The sequence below is a fragment of the Canis lupus genome, chromosome 11 (genome assembly GCF_003254725.2).
Source record: "Canis lupus dingo isolate Sandy chromosome 11, ASM325472v2, whole genome shotgun sequence".
NCBI lineage: Eukaryota > Metazoa > Chordata > Mammalia > Carnivora > Canidae > Canis > Canis lupus.
In genome coordinates, this window is record NC_064253.1 from 69625297 (window position 1) to 69642465 (window position 17169).

The 17169-nt window shown below is 45.0% G+C and overlaps 1 protein-coding gene across 1 annotated transcript in view; it reads left to right on the top strand.

The window, feature by feature from the left end:
* The window catches only part of PAPPA (pappalysin 1), a 237027-nt gene that overhangs the window by 124935 nt on the left and 94923 nt on the right, over positions 1 to 17169 (top strand). The window contains exon 10 of the mRNA XM_035696916.2: positions 15834 to 16027. Within this exon, the coding sequence (XP_035552809.1) occupies positions 15834 to 16027 (194 nt within the window). The remainder of the gene's footprint in view (positions 1 to 15833; positions 16028 to 17169) is intronic.

The window sequence follows — 17169 nt, forward strand, 5'->3', positions numbered from 1 at the left end:
TGACAAGGTCCAAGCGTTTTAGAACCTCGGTGGAAGGGATGGGCTGACCCAGGGCCTTTGGTGGTTACTTAGATCCCTCCTCCCCCTCCCACAGGACTGCCTGATAACCCCGAACTGAGCTGCTTTTCAAAACCCAGTCCCAGTGCCCGCTAGAGCTTCCTTTTTGGGAGGGAGCCTGATTCACTAGTAGCTGGAAAGGACTGCAGGTAGGCCACCCCCCAGGCAGAGAATTCAAAGGGAAGTGGATAGCTGTGTAAATAGCACGGCTTTACGGGGGCATTTAAGCCGGTGCTCCTTGTTAAGGAAATTGATGGCTTTGTAAGCACTGCCTCTGAAGGGAGTACTTGAGTTGAAGCCTCCCCATCTGTCCTCGTAAATTCCCTAATGGACTGTGGGCCCCGAGGCTGGGCCCCGGTGTGTTCAATCACCTGCCAACAAAAACTCAGATTCCACTTAAAAAAAAAAAATTAAAAAGGTTTAACCAAAACATAAGTGATGGAGCCCGTGCAGTTTAACTGGCACAGGGCAGCAGAGACAGATTGCCGCTTCCTTTGGGGAAAGGGAGACTCCTGATCCTTCACAGAATCTGTTTTCCTGCCGGACTCCACGCCAGGTGTTTTCTATACAGCTCCTCATTTCATCCCCCTCATGTCTGAAAGGAGGAAACCAGGACCAGGACATGAAGCGTGTTGCTCAGGGAGGCCCAGCTCCTTAGCGCAGGCCGGGATGTGACCGCAGCTCCAGCAGACCCGGGAGCCCGCCTGTCCTGCAGCATCGCGGACGGAGCCCCATCAGCTTGTCTCTTTAGGCCCCCTCGGTGTCCCCAGCCACATAAAACCCATGCAGGGGCCCGGATTATGGCATGACACTAGTCAGGATCAGATTCTTGCTTCAACTTGTGAAACCTTATATGAATCTATTGACTTATCCTCTTTATACAGTTTCCTGGTCTGTGAAGTATGGATAAGGATAGCACCAAACATACAGGGCTCTTCTTGGATTAAATGACATTATACATTGAAAAACTTTTAACGTAGTGCCCGGCATGTGCCAAGTCATCCGATCGTTCACGTAGCAAATGCATTTATTGCCTGGTCGCTAAAATGGTTATTAGAGAAGTAGAGGATGCAATGGGAAGACGTAGAGAGGGGCAAGCAGCCCCCCCACCTCACCCCGGGGAGATTAGCAGAGAGACTTTGCAGAGGAGTGCTTGGTCAAACTATGGCTAAGGATGCGTAGAGGCCAGTCAGAGGAAGAGCAGTGCTGGGAATTTGGGGGAATACGGCCCATTGGGGAAGCAGCTGCACTTTGAGGCTGTCAGCCGTGACTAGAGAAGGAACGAGAAGGCGACAGAAACAGGCAGGGACCGGATTATGCCTCGCGATCCTCATCAGGCCTCTGCTGGCAAATGTTGAATGGATACCACTGTCTTCTGAGGCAGCCAATTTCGCTTTCAGACCAGCTGCACTTTGTTAGAGGAGTTTTCCGCTGTGTCCCCTCTGAGCCCTCTCTTCTCCAGGTTAAACATCCCCCTACATAAGAGGATTGCTCAGTGATGGTGCCTACCTTGGGCCCTATTCTCAGACCTCAGGGGTCCCAAACTGGTCTGTGTAGCCACCTGAGAACCACAGGCAGCCTCTCTGATCTCCCTTCTGGAATCTATAGCCAGTTACACAGTCTGCAATCCCATTACTTGTTTGCGCAGTCACCTTCTGCAGTCAGTAGAAACTGATCTCAGAGCACCCAGGATTCCTGGGAGCTTTTTCCATACATGAATAATAATGCTAACCCTTATCCTTTCTAGTTAAACAACAACAACAACAACAACAAAAACAGGTTTTGGTTGATATTTTTAAATATTCCAGATTAACTCATAAAATTTAGGAGTTTTCCCTCCCTCCCTCCTTCCTTCTTTCCTTCTATCCTTGCTTCCCTCCCTCCTCTGTGTTCTCCTTATTGGGAGGAGACACACACACACCACACACACGTTTCTCTAAGAACAAAATACAGTTCAGCAATACAGACCAAAGAGCATATATTCAAATGACATAAAATCCTCTTCCAAGGGCAGAAGAGGAGCCCGCCCATCACGTAAGGTAAAGAAACTTACCCGAGAACAGCTCAGCATGTTGACTTGGCCTCGGCCCTTAGCGCACTGTGGCCTATCTCACCAACTTGGAGGTGGAGGACGCTGTGGCTTGAATGCCTCATCTTGTTGGACTTATCTGAACCATATGGCAGGAGGATGGTCTCCGAAGCGGGCCCAACCAATCAGGGCTCGGGTGGGAGGGACCCACTGTGACACTCTAGTTTCTCGGGTGGGATCCCCACCAAGAGCCCAGTGTGCTGCGGTCACCTTAGTCACGACCAGCTGTGCCAGACTGGGGTGACTGGCTCGGTTTTCCTGTGGTGCCCTGATTCATCCTCAGTTCCTTGGCTCCTACTATTTAGCACAGCATCCGCTTGCCCAGAAGTCTCTCTTCTCTGGAAACTTGAGGACACCCTAACGGATGGATATGTGGCTCACTTTACTGCGTTGGAGAACAGACGTGCATATGTGCCCAAACTGCATTCGTGAGGATCCGTGGGGTTTTCTTTATGGTCACATGTGCACGCTTCTCACAGACCGATTTCTATTTGAAACCGCGGATCCCCAATATTTATATAATGAGCCTTAATGAGCCAACCGAAACCCTTGGCCTGTAGCAATGAACTGTAGAGCTTTCAGTGAGTTACTTGACCTTTCTGAATCTCAGCCGCCACATTTGCAAAAGGCCTAGACAGCCTCTAGAGGCCCCTGTGGGGCGAAACCTTCACTTGTTCGGCAACGTGTACCCAGTGTCCTCTGTGTCCTGGAATTGGAAGGGCTGTCATGGGCCAACCAGCCTGTGATCCAGCTCTCAAGGCCCTGCCAGCCTACTTTAGAGAGAATGCAGCAGTCAAGTAAACTTGTGCAAAAAGCAGTGTCATGCTCTGTAGACAATGACATCGGGGAAGGGGGTGTAGGCCGCAGAGACGCGAGTGGAGGCAGCGCAGCCCGGGGAGGCGAAGGCGAGGAGAGTGAGCTGAGCAAGCCACGCGGTGGCTTCTAGGGAGAGGACTTCTAGATTGCAGGGCGATAAGAACATGTGAAAACAGTAACATGTCTGAGCATTTGCCGTAATATTTTATCTGATTGTTGCAGCCACTGTCTAAAATGGGTGGGAGAAGCAGTTTGGTCGTTTCGCTTTTACAGACACAGGGAACGAAACCCAGGATGAAACTGAGAACTGAGGGGTACCCGGTGCCGAAGAGTAAGTGAGCGGCGGAGTCAAGCCTCCAATTTTGATTTCCTGTCCTTTTTTCCACCTGCAGTTTGCCATAGTCCTCGCCTGTGTTTCTCAGAAACGTCTTCAGCTGCGCTGTTCTCAGTTTTCATTTTGCTAATGTTTCCCCATCTTCAGACCGGAAACCTGTTTTGTTTTTGTTTGTTTGTTTTTAAGATTTTATTTATTTATTCATGAGACACACACACACACACACAGAAGCAGAGACACAGGCAGAGGGAGAAGCAGCGGGCTCCCTGTGGGGAGCCCGATGTGGGACTCCATCCTCGGACCCCAGGGTCACACCCTGAGCCAAAGGCAGACGCTCAACCGCTGAGCCACCCAGGTGTCCCTGAAAACCTGGTTTAATGATTAAAGGGGCAAAACCATCAAGAACCAAATACATTTTAGAATGACTCCATTGAAGGGGATCCTAGAGCTACTTGATGGAACTCTCTTCCTGTAGAAGGGAAATTGCAGCCCAGGGAAGGAAATGAGAGTGCATCTCTTTTCAACTCCTGTTCACTTGACCAAGCTGCTGATTTTGAGAAAGTGTCCCATTCTTTTCTCTTTCTTTCTTTTTTACCTCTTTGCTTACTTACTTTTGGTGTGGGGAGACGAGATCACATGACAACCACTGACACTCCGTTTGCGGTTGGCTATCTTCATCACCCTTTTATGCCACTTTTATACATTCTCTGCATATGAATGCTTCAGACTGCTTTTCTCTATTTATTATTAGCTTATATTATCCAAGACAAATCTCATTTTGTTATTTCCTGCTTATACTTTTAAAGGCCTTTGGGTCTTGGGTGTCACTGTCCCTCCTGCCTGCCTGTTTCGTGGCCACTACATAATTCATTGTGGGACTGAATTTTACCTCCTCTTCCATATCGTGAGATAGGATTGGATCCCAAAAGAGACCCAGCTGAAAATCATTCAGGGCCTGAGCATTCTGCTCTATTGAATGCCTTGTCACTTATTAGGATCACTATCTTCGCTTATAATCTTTTTAGGCCATTCAAATAACTATACTTAATTCAAGGTGATGCAAATGTATCTTCGAGTTCCAATTCATAAAACCATCAAATCTCTTTATTAAATTTCAGTCCAGTATGCACCACCTTTTCTATCCAGATGTTCCATTGCTTTGCAAATTCAGTTAAGAAAGAAAATAAAATAATATTTAGGACAGATGGTGAGGCACGATGTCTCATGGGGAGAAAAATATTATGGGATGGTTTAGATAGAATTGGATTTTTTTTCCTCCTAATGTGTGCTTGGATTTATAATAGGATCTCATTCTAATTAATATTTTCATAAAAATCTTTCTATCATACAATCTGCTGAAACAGATTCAAGTCAGGTTTGTGATCTCTTCAATACAATCAATAACAGACATTTTGAAACTCCAAAAGAATTTTGTTAATTCATCATTTACTGAGCACCTGGTATAAGAAATGGCTTTGTCCTAAGAACCAGAGACGTGAATAGAAGTCACACTCGAAACGGCTCAGAAATGTCTCACAATCCAAGAGCTGTACACACTCATTAATTTATTCTCAAATGCCAATTACATAATATGGTGAGGCAGTTTTCTTGATCCTAAAGAAAGGTGTACACTTGGAAATGTGCTTCCACGAAACCTATGTCACAGGGCTGGGGGGAAAGAAACAATAATAAGTAAAATTTATTTTTAGTTAGTGAATAACGGTGTGGAGGAGATAAAACAAGATGATATGTATGCTCTAATGGGGATGAAGGTGTGTAGGCAAGGTTGTTATTTGCGGAAGTAATATTTTAACTGAGCCCTAAACGATGAAAGGGAAGAGGTTGTAAGAAAAGTCAGAGAAAAGGTATTCTAGGTAAAGTGAATAGCAAATTCAAGTTCCTGGACCTATAACAAGTTTGGTTCATTTAAGAAACATTTGCTTGTTGAACAGAGGGATTGTTGAATGAATAGAGTGGTTGGATGGATGATATGGTGAGTGAGGGGGGTAGTATGATCAGGCAAGGTGGGGACTTGTTGGCCATGATAGTGATTGAATTTCGCCCCACATAGTATGGGAAGCCATTGAGTTTTAGGTAGGAAGATAGCCTGGAAGTTTATGTTTTTTAAAAGAGCAATCTAGCTGTGGATGAGTTGAAGAGGAAGGATTAGGAAATAGGCCAAAGAAGCAAAAAGACTGATTAGATGAGCATTGGTTAAGTGACAATGGCCTGGATTAGAGTGGCAGTGATGGAACAGAAGTGAATCTTTTTGGAATATTCTGAGATAAAAGAGGATACAGGATGTGCTCATGGACTTTATGTGGGGTTGGAAGGTGGGCTGAAAAAAAATGGGAGAGATGACTCAGACAGTTTTGATTTGGCCATTGTTGGGCAATGTTGTCATTTACTAAGATGGACAAGAGAGGAGTGTGGGGAGAAACCATTACTTCTGCTTTAGACTTGATGATTTTGTGATGCTTTTAAATAGATATTTAAGTAAAGATGTCACTGTAGGCAGTTAGGATTCATAGAAGAGGTAATTTCTAAAGAAATGTTTGAGTCATTGGCACACAGATATTTTCACATTTTTATTTAAAATGAGAACTGAATGATAGAATGTAGATAGATAGGAAAGGGGGCCCACGGCCTGGCCCTGAAGCCTTGGCAGCATTTAGCAGAGATTTTGGGAAGAAGCAGAGAGCAGCAAATAAGTCTATGTGGGATAAGCTGAGAGCCCAAAAGAAATGGGATGGCAGGTGCCCTGGAATCCATGAGAGAGTGCTTCAGGAATAAAGAGCTATTTCTTTATATGCTTCCAGGCAGTCTAGCAAGACAAGGATTTTGATGTTATGGTTTTAGAAACCTTGAGGTAAATGGTAAATCCATCCATCCAGGATGGATTTTGGTAGAGTAGTGAGTACAGATATTAGATTGGAAAGAACTGAAGAGTGAATTGTAGGCAAGAAGGTGGGAAGTGTAAGTAAAGATAACTCTCAATAAAATCCGTGAGTCATGAAAGAAGTGTGAAGTGGGAGACATAGTGGTAAGGAGATGTGGAATGAAAGGAGGGTATTTTTTTTAATTTTTATTTTTTAATTAACATTTTAATAGAGGCCATATCCTGTTATGATGGTTTGAAAGGAGAGAATAGTGATGCAGGAAGGAAAGGGGGTCAGTTTGTGCTAGACAAGTAGCAATCCAAAAGAGTGACAGGTGAGGCTTTGCGGAGCCAAAGATACCTGAGTCAAAGCTTGATGGGAGACTCAGGCAGAGACTAGCCTTTCAGGCTAAAGAAACAAGGACAGAAGCTCTGAGAGGTGGATTCTGAGAAGAAACTGTACATTTAAGGGCAGAGATGTGCTTTGGGATGAGAATAGACAAGACAATTGGAGCTATAGTATGGAAGGATTTGGGAGCTAGGTGGGGAAGCTCAGATTTTGCAGAAGGTAACTAAGTATTTCAAACACAGTCTAGATAAATTGTTCATGGCTTAATCACCTTAGATTCATCACTCTTAGGAAATGGGGCAGACCCAAACCAGTTAAGAGAGTATTTTAAGGGCCAAGTAGACAGAGGACCGGGCTGTCCCCTGGATCGTGCTCTCCATGATAGGCCTGGGTGTGGAATGGAAGTGTTAATATGTGACTATATCCAGATCATCCTTCTTTTCCTAGTGTTTTCCATTTGCTAGATGATGCCTGGTTGTCACAGTGAAACACAGGAAGGAATTTCTGGCCCACTTTGGTGTATGGCCAACCCTTGGAGGAACCAAAAACCAACTTAAGCTCCTCAGTTTCAGTAGACCCAACCAGCATCTGAAACTTGTTAGCGGATTCATGGTTCCTTAGAAGCCCTTCACCACCCTGTCTTCTGTACGCTGGACAGACCAATCTGGTTGAGGAGGTTAAGAACAAACCCTGGCTTGAATAGAATTAAATGAAGTCAGCAATGTGGGTTGGACATGAAGCCTTTGAAACATAGGCGATATAAAGTCCAGATATTTCTCTTCCAGAGGAAACATATGCCAGTACAGCCACCACCATCTCCCCACCAAGCTTCCCCTTTGTGAACCTTCGGGGGTTAAGTACTCCAGTTTCCCATGTTCCAAGAAGCTATTATTTGGACACAGAGATTGTGCATTTTTTGGTCGTTTGTTGTTGTTGTTTGGATGAATTGTTATGTGGCATGAAGCTTGTTGTGGTTGGACCCATCCCTAAACAAACAGCTGAATTTAAAAATACAGTTTTTTTTTCTGGTGTTTAAAAAAAAATACAGAAAATAGTAATCATTGGACTAACCAAATATCCTAATGCCAATCACCATTCCCTCAGCTGGAAATAAAAACAGATACTAATTTCTCAAAAGCTGACCCATCTTCACAGACAAGAAGTTTAGAAAGACAGGTCAATCCTACCACCCTCTGGAAGGTAGCCCATCTCAGGAGAGCATGCATCCAAAGTATTTGCTTACTCCTTGAGTCTTATTACATATTATATCTCCTATTACTTAAAGCTGTCATCTCCCCATCTGTAGAGAGCTTTTTTTTTCCTCAATGGGCTGGACACTTGGTAACCCCAATAGCTTCTCAGACTACTATGTAGCCCATACCAGGGATGTTGTGAAAAGTGAAAATGGAGATTCCCAAAAGGAATGTTGAAACTTGGTTAAGGGTAATGAACTATTTTGTTGCCAGAATTACATCTTGAAAACCCAGTCCGATCCATCGACATGGTGTAGTAGAAAGGGCATTGTGTTATAAGTTCAAGTGTTCTAGTCTTAGCTGTACTACAGATGTTCTCTACAGGCTTCAGCAAATCACTTCAATTCCATGAATTTCATCTTTCCTGTACAGGAAATAAAATCATTGCTTTCAGCTCCAAGGTCATCATCGTTGTCATAGACCATGTATTGACCACCTGTTATGTCCTGAGGGTTTCACCTACGTTTACCACTAGACCATACGTTCCATGAGGTGAAGGTCATGGATGATTTTTTTACTACTCTGTGCCTACAGTTTATCACAGTACCTAGCACACAGAAGAAACTAAGAAAACATTTTGGGTCATTATGTAATCACATGAATTATGAAGTGATCTGAGCATGATAGCAAACACTTAGTCCTTCAACCATTATTCAGATGAAGAAAGCAAGGTCTAGAAATTCCAAGTAATTTCTCCAAAATCACATAAATGGTAAATGGCATTAGGGAAAGACCTAAGCAAAATCAGGTCTTAGGCCTCTAAGAGTGTGAAAAATGCAGGTTTTCCTGCTCAGAAAAATCATCAAAGTCTCCATTTCTCTCTTCTTGAAGATTTCTATTTATTTGACAGAGACAGAGAGAGTAGGAGTGAGAGCACAAGTGTGGAAGCAGCAGACGAGGGAAAGGGAGAGGGAGAAGTAGACTCCCCGCTGAGCTGGGAGCCCCAGACAGGGCTCCATTCCGGGACTCTGGGACCATGACCTGAGCCAAAGGCAGATGCTTAACCGGCTGAGGCACTCTGGTGCCCCACAGTCTCTCCATTTCTAAACAGTACAATTCAAATATCTCAAAATGGCATTGCAGTCCTTCCTTAGTCTGGCCTCAGATTAGCTTTTCAGTTCATCGGCTCCAGGACCCATCATTCTCCCTTAGCTTTAACCTTGACAGCTTTCTCATATACACACACATTGCTTGAGGCTCATCCATTGCTCATACTCTTCCCTTCACATCCCCGAATTCTTTTCTTCCTCCAAAATGCTGCCCCAAACTATCTTCTTGGGAAGCCTTTTCCTGTTTTCCCAAGCAGTATTGATTCCACCCACAAGGGAGGAGCCCCACCTGATTCATCAGTGTGTCCCCAGTACCAGCACAGACACAGAGCAGATAGTGAGTAAATAAATACTGGTTATGTGGATTGAGTCTCTTCTCCAGTTCTCATCAAGGAGTTAAAAGCTATCTTAGCTGGAGATAATAACGACCCTCACTCCTAAATCTTCAGAATGCTTTGGTGCCTCTTACTTATTGCCTATTCATTGCTCAAATGATTTCAAGAGGATTACTGCATTCTTAGTCCCAGCTGGACATTATGGAAGTGTTTGTGAGACAGCCACTGGGGATTTGCTTTAGAGTACTGCAGTGAGTCCCAAAGTTTGAAGAAATTTTATAGCAAAGCTAGTAAATGTTTTAGACAAGATATGTCATTTCACTGGAAAAAGATACCTCTGTTTTGATGAAATCTGGTTTGCAGTACTCAGGGTATGGCCAATAATCACATCAAAGAAAAGTGTATCGATACCTGCTTAGTTGAGAACAGGCCTACACTGGTAATAATATATATATATATATATATATATATATATATATATATATATATATATGAAGTACATTTTAAATGCAACATGATTTTATGTTGTAAACGTCTTAAAAACTCAAGGTTTCAGCTACATATTTTTTTAACTGAAGTACAATTTCTATACAACCTTTGTCCTCACTCCCCATTTTTCCAACAATCTGCTTTATTTGGGACATGACAGTAAAAGTTTTGAACAAGAAGCCATTCAAAAACAATAGAAACTTCCTGAAGTAGCTTTTCTCTCTTCTGTATCATTTTTTTTTCTTCTACATTTTCCACAAGTCAGGTATTTTTCTGGTTTTTGTTCTGGGCTTCTGTGTAGATATTCCTTATTAATGGCACTTGTTTAAAAAAAAAAACAATTTTAGGCACAATAGTCCATTACTTCTGGCTCTGCTCTATATATGCTTTATGTATATGCTTTTCAGTTCATCGGCTCCAGGACTATAATATATATATATATACACATATATATATATAAATACATTAATTAATTAATCCATTGACTATATATATATATATGTATATATATATGTATATATATTCATTGCTTTTGTTTGTCATTTGTCCCCTCATATATTCCTTGGCCATTTGTTGGGCATCTCTTTGATTCTAGGTCCTGTGATATGAGTTCGGAATACAGGGATGAGAGTCAGCAATTTAATGCCCAGAGATAGTTCCTGCCTGCTGGGACAGGGCGGCAAGAGGGTTTTGTTCACAGACAGGTTGACAAAAGCTGGATGTGGGGAATCCAGGAAATGTGAGAGAGAGCACAGAGGAGGGTGGCCTAAGTGAGCTAGGATGGGAGTCAGTGAGAGAGAAGGGAGGATGGAGACAGCTTGCTAGAGGAGACACTCTCAGCTGCATCTGAAGACCCAGCAGGAGTTAGCAAAGTGAAAAATGAGAAATAGATCCTACGCAGAGGAAACAGCCCTTAGGACGCCAAGACAGAATGATGGGGAATGGCTGGTTTGGAAAACTGTGAGCGAGGTCCGTTGTGGAGGGCCTTGTACTCCAAGCTACGGAAGATGACCTTCACATGCAAGGGCATGTGTCACAGTGTTATGTGTGAAGCCCGGCAGGGGCAGGTATGTATCTGGGGTAGAAGGTTGTAGCTCAGATCTGCTATATTATCCCTCTGTCCTGAGCAATATACATTATCTCAGTCCTTCTTTGAAGAATACATTGGCTTGAGTTCATTCTTGCAGTAGCCAACACCTTATGGCTGTGTGGCCTTCAAGATTCTTGACGTGAGAGCTTGTGGAAATCATCCTGAGATCTTGTACCAAGCTGGCAAGAGCAATTTAAGTACCTGCTTCCTTTTCCAGCAATGAATTCTCCAGCTCTTTCTTTTATTCATTCACCACAAGGATTTTAGTGGTGTTGCAGATTCACAGTTTTCTAATCAGGCTAAGTTCATTAGTGTCCCCCAGTTGGGTTGAAGTAGTTCCATCCTAAGTAAATACATTCAAGATTACCTGGTAGTCATGGACAGATTAGAGGCTTGAATCCAGAGTTTCTGACATTAAGGACAAGAATTCTTGACAAAAGCCTAAACCCCAGCCTTTGCTTACATGCCAAGGTAAACCCATCTCATTTTCCTAAGACTTGGCTTCCAAGCTCTCAAATAGAGGGCAATAATCTCTGACCATCTCAAATCGTGTCCTTCAGACAAGCCTCAGGAATGCAGAGGCATGGCATTTTATTCCGATGCTCCAGACAGATGGAAATTGAAAATTAAGTCAATGAGAAGCAGCATCATCTGTGTCTGTCCACTTACAGAGAGTCCATCTGCCTCAGGCTCCTGGAGCCTTGTGCATTTCTTCCAGAAGGAAAAGAAAGTAGCACAGGAAAGTTCAGCTGGGGATGACAGACTTGGCAATGCCTGCGCCCCACATCACGTCCTCTAGCTGGATAGAGCAGTTTCTAAATGTGATACTGCACAAAAGGGACTAAGTCTGAGACAAAGAGTTCTCTTAGGTCGGAGGAAGAAGGGGTGAGACGGAGAAATCATACTGCCCAGTGCAATCCTGGTGTAAGCCAGTCACCCCTGGCATCTCAGCTCCTTTCCCTCCTCTCAAAGACCCCGTCTGAAGAAACTTCCCAAAGGGTGCAGAGTGTGAACTGTGTTTAGACAGGAGTACGTGCATTGGGAGTGCTGGATTTTACTCATTCACTCATTCAACAATTATTTGTTGAGCGCTCCAAGGGGCTGTGCGATGATCAATACAGGGAAGGCAGGCGGTGGGGTGACCATTTGACCTTGGTGTTGACTTTAAACTCTTTTCACTATAACCTACTCAGCTACCGGCATGAAGTGTTCAAAAAGCACCAAGTACATTGATGTAATGAAAACAGGAAGGCCAGTTTTGTTTTATTGTGTTGTTGTTGCTGTCTTTGTTTTTCCTGGCCACGCATTTTTATTCCATTCCTCACTCTGTTCTCTACAGTGCTTGGGGCATGGGAGGAAAGAGGGAGAGAAAATTCTCCAGATGAAGACTGGCAGATGTAGCTGAAGGGCCCCGGGGACTCCAGGAGCAAGAGAAAATGAATTGCAGAGTCCAAGGATGTTATTTCCCAAAATGGCTCACAGTAGCTATGTCAGCAGAATCTTGGGGGAGAAACCAGGCATATTTATTCTCTCTCTCTCTCTCTCTCTCTCTCTCCCCCCCACTCCACCTCCTATCTCTCTCTTAACTCTGTCTCTGCCTACCTATCATCCATTTAACTACCTTTCCACTTACTTGCTTAACTGTGCCTACCCCTACGCCTCCCCCATTCCCTGGTTCTGCTGAGTCCCAGCACACAGGAGGTCATAATCAGGAGCAAGTGAGCCTTCATGAGACCTCAGCTTTAGCCCCAGTTCCTGCCATTCTGGAGTCTCTTTGCTGAGAACAAGAATTAAGTCATCGTAGAGAATAGAACTTATGTGATCTTACTAGAATCTCACCCTCCCTGTCTTCAGATTGGAAGGGAGGGAATGTGGTACCAACAGTCAGGCAACCCCACGTCCTGGTCCTCAACAGGATGTGCTCTCCTTACTCTGTAGACAGAGCATGTAGGGGGCATTTCTCTCCGAGGTATGAGAAGGCCAGGCTCCTACTTCTCGCACTGCCGCCACTTCCTCCTGTGATCCAGGAGCAGATCCTTACCGCCTCTGGCTCTCAGTCCCTCATTAGCTAAGATGGGCGAAGATGCTGGCATTGTACGCATCATCTCATGAAATCCGTTTAACAGCACCGGGTAAATATATTATCGTCTCCTTTTCTTTCCTGGATGAGAAGATAAAGTTCAGGGAGGTTCTGTTAGTTTTCTTTAAATCCTACACAGCTGATATATGACAGAGCTAGGATCTGAGCAAAGCTCTGTCAAGCTTTGCCTGATGCCAAAACCCGTGCTTTCGGCAATTCCCTTTATTGAGTTTCAGGAGAGGAAAGCCTGGATTAATGGCTGGTCACTCTCGGATTAGGTCTCCGTTTTATTATATGTAAGTCGGCCCTGCTCGCCAGGAGGCTGGAGCTCCTGAGAAGTGCTGAGTCTGTATTCCCCCCATGCTCGCGCTGCCAGGCGTGCTACTGGTCACTGGAGTCCTCAGCTGGCTCAGGCTCATCTTTAAATAATTGAATTATAATGAATTGATTTATTCTGGCTCTTTTGATAGTCTTTCACTATGTAAACTGTTTGCTGAAATAAACAAGGGATTTTGGAGCTTGGAAGGGGCTCAACATCCTGCTGCCCCTGAATTCACAGACTCCTTTTTCAGATACTCAGCATCCTAGAATTCCAAGTCTTAATTCTACTTGACCCCGGCTCTTTCTGTTTGGGGAGAGGACTGCCGCATGGAGTGTTTTAAGTGAGTCCTGATTGCACAAGGTGATTCCATTCAGCCAGCTAGAAATAAATGGAGCCCTTGAAAGAAGAATTATTGTTTTTTCTCTTGACTGTTATTTTAGAATGTACAAAGCATGTTTGTGTCCACTTCCTATGAGAGTTTTGCAGCCATCCTGAGAGGTTGTCCTGGCTGGGGCAATCATTCTTTTCTTTTCTTTTTGTTGAAGTATAATTAATACACAGTGTTACTTTAGTGTCAGGTGTACAACATATTGATTGAACAATTCTGTACATTACTCAGCGCTCACCATGGCAAGTGTAGTCACCGTCTGTCACCATACAACATTATTGCGATATTTGGGACAATTGTTTCTGTATTACAGATGGAAAGCCAGAGGCTGAGAAGTGAAGCTAATTGTGCGAAGTCATATAGCTAATATAGGAGGGACAGAAGTCAATTCCTGATTGGAAAAGGGGCTCCACTCTGTTGTTCTGGAGCAAATAGGGGAAGAGTGTCCTAGACCAAGCAGTATCCTTAAGGTGACCATATGTTCTGTTATGCCTGGGATTTGCAGATTTTCCCAGGACATGTGCCCATTGCCTGGACATAGTTTTTAATAGCATCTCTATCACCAGTTTGGATGATCATTTTAAGCTCACCGGAAGACACCGCATAAGGTCCAGATTTCAAGAAGGCCCGTCTTTTAGAGGAGCTACAGTGTGTAGATAGGATGGCTCTGTTAAGTGTTAAGGTGGGGATCTTTATAAAATAGGAACCCACGCAGAAAGGGGTATTTAGTTTGGCCTAGAAGTATTGGGAAAACAGTGCAGACCACCTGAACATTTATTAAACGGTGGGCAGGGGGATCTCCTTCCGATGGCTGCATTCTGATTTCTCCCGGCGTTGCTCTGTGCTGAAATAGCAAGCCACGTGCAGAGGTCCTGCGTCCTTAGAAGGCACCTGCCAGCTCTGTGCTTCCATGATCTTTGTCCTGGCAGCTGAGCATCGCTGCAACCTGCTGCAGCTCTACGTTGTCCCAAGTAGAAATCTCTGCTGTGGTTTGAATGACATGGGAGCTTGAGAGCTCACTTGGCCTGGGACTTTAACTGGAGCTCCTGAGGTATCTGGCCAGCCCCAAGGAGCCTAGAACAGTAGACAGGAAGGGCTCCTGGATGCCCAGCACTTTCACCCTCTTATCTGATTGAGCCCAGAGGGGCAAGACATTGGTCTTCAGTAACAGAGCAGTTGAGTTACAGAGCTGGGATTGAAGCCAACGCCTCTTGAGTATCAGTTCACTCCTAGGTGAAACCAGAATTCTCTTTGGAGTTCAGTAAACCTCAGTTTGCCACTGTGAAGTTCTGTGGTGTCAGATAACATACCCAAAACTTGGAAGAGTGAAAGCCTGAATTTGAAACCAGGATCTGGCATGAACACACCGTGTGACTTTGGGCAAGTTTTTTTTTTTTTTTTTTTTTTTAATATTTATTTGAGAGCAAGAGGGAGAGAGAGAGACAGAGACAGAGAGAAAACCAGCAGGGTGAGAGGTCAAGGGAGAGGGAAAAACAGACTCCCCACTAAGCAGGGAGCCCGACCTGGGTCTCAGTCTCAGAACCCTGACATCATGACCTGAGCCGAAGGCAGATGCTTAACCAGCTGAGCCCCCCAAGCGCCCCTATTTTGGGCAAGTTATTAAAGATGCATGGGAGCTCAGTGTCCTAATCTGGAGGACTGAAATAATTAAAATAATAATGCCTTTCTCACAAAGTGGCCGTGGGGCACACTTGGGGTATAATGAAGGTCCATGTGTTTGTGAATGTGTGTGCGTATGTGTGTGTGTGTGGTAAAACATGCATAACACAAGACCTACCCTCTAGATTTGTAAGTATGCATACACTTCATATAACCATAAGCACAATTTAAGCTGCAAGCACAATGCTTTACACTGTCTTGTGTACCTGCAACTTCATACCCATTGAACAGTAACTCTCAACCCTGAGCCACGTCCCAGTCCCCGCCAGCTCCTGGCCACGTCCCAATCCCCCCACCCCCACCCCCAGCTCCTGGCATCCACCATCCTAGTCTCTCCTCCTGTGAGTTTCGCTGCTTTATAGTCTTCATTTAAGTGGAGCCACACAGTATTGGACCTTCTGTGACTGGCTTATTTCACTTAGTTTCGTGTCCTCCAGAGGCATCTACGTTGTCACAAATGGCGGGATCTCCTTTTATCAGGGTGACCGTTAGTCCCTCGTGACTGCTGATGGTGGGCCTCACGGTGCTGCTGATTCTGCTGGTCTGGGCCCACCACCGCGGATGACAGCTGAGACCAAAGAACACATCTCTCTGTTCTCTCCCTTCTCTGCCCATCTCCTGCAGATGAACCCAGCCGGTGCTATTTCCATGACGGTGATGGAGTATGTGAGGAGTTTGAGCAAAAAACTAGCATCAAGGACTGCGGGGTCTACACGCCCCAGGGCTTCCTGGACCAGTGGGCCTCCAATGCTTCAGTATCGCATCAGGACCAGCAGTGCCCAGGCTGGGTCATCATCGGGCAGCCCGCGGCCTCCCAGGTAAGCGCCCAGCCGCGTGTGCGGTTTCCTGCAGACGTCCTGCATCTCTTAGTGCCACTGGATGTGGCCACCTGACCATATCTCTAACCAAATGCAACCCCAGGGCCTCACGAGGGATGAGACACAGGATGGTTAAGTGCAGGCAACATCATCATGGTAGGGTAATGCCTCTCCTCCTGTTTCCCTACCTGTTGTAATTCACGTTTGGTGAAAGAATTCCAATTTGTACATGTCACTAGAATTCTGTGGGGCAAGACCAAATTCTTTTGGGAAAGTCCTGCTTTTATTTTTTGGAGGAGGGGGTGCCAAGTTGTGTGCCCCTTGAACACTCGCCTGTGAATTAACTCTATCATGAATTTGCTGTGTGGCCTTAGACTAGTCTCCCCACTTCTCTGGGCCCCGTTTTTCTCATCTTTAAATTAGAGGGTGGTTGAACTTGACGATCTCCAAGGACCTCTCCGCTCTATAAAGCTGTGACTCACTCCTCAGTCCCCTAATGCACTATTTATGATCCAGGATTCTTCCCCCAGGGGACTGCCAGTTTAGTTGAGGGAGCAAGCGATTGGGGCCACCAGTGCTTATGTGATTCTAGGGATGGCCGTGCTGTCCCCAGAGTCCCCTTTCCAATTATCCTGCTGAGCAAGCACCTGCCTTCTTCCGAGACTCCCATTTCCCAGAGACACGACTCAGTGCCTCCAACCGCCTGGCCTGGTGGCCATGTCAGAGGCCAGCCTGCTCCTGGGCTTGCAGATGAGCCATTATTCCCAGCCATTCCTCCCTCGTATTGCTTCCCTGACTAGGGGGTGGCAGTGGGGGGTTTAGGCCTGATTTCTAGATGTAAGAGGGATGTGACCTTCCTCTGGGGCCCAGTGAGAATCCCTGGATGAGGTGCAAGACAGGCCCACTTCACTTATAAGTTGCAGTGTTTGTTTGGCCATTTTTCATTTGTCTGTTTATACTTGTGTTTATGTGCCTTAGATTATTTATTCATTCACATTTGTTTCTGGCTGCCCTGAGTGGAAGGGATCTTGCCTAGTCCCAGCCTGGTGAATGAATGAATTGAGGAATGAGGAATGAATGAATGAATGAATGAGGAAGTGGATGTTGAGGGTTCACCCTTCCCGTGCCACCTCCATACTTGC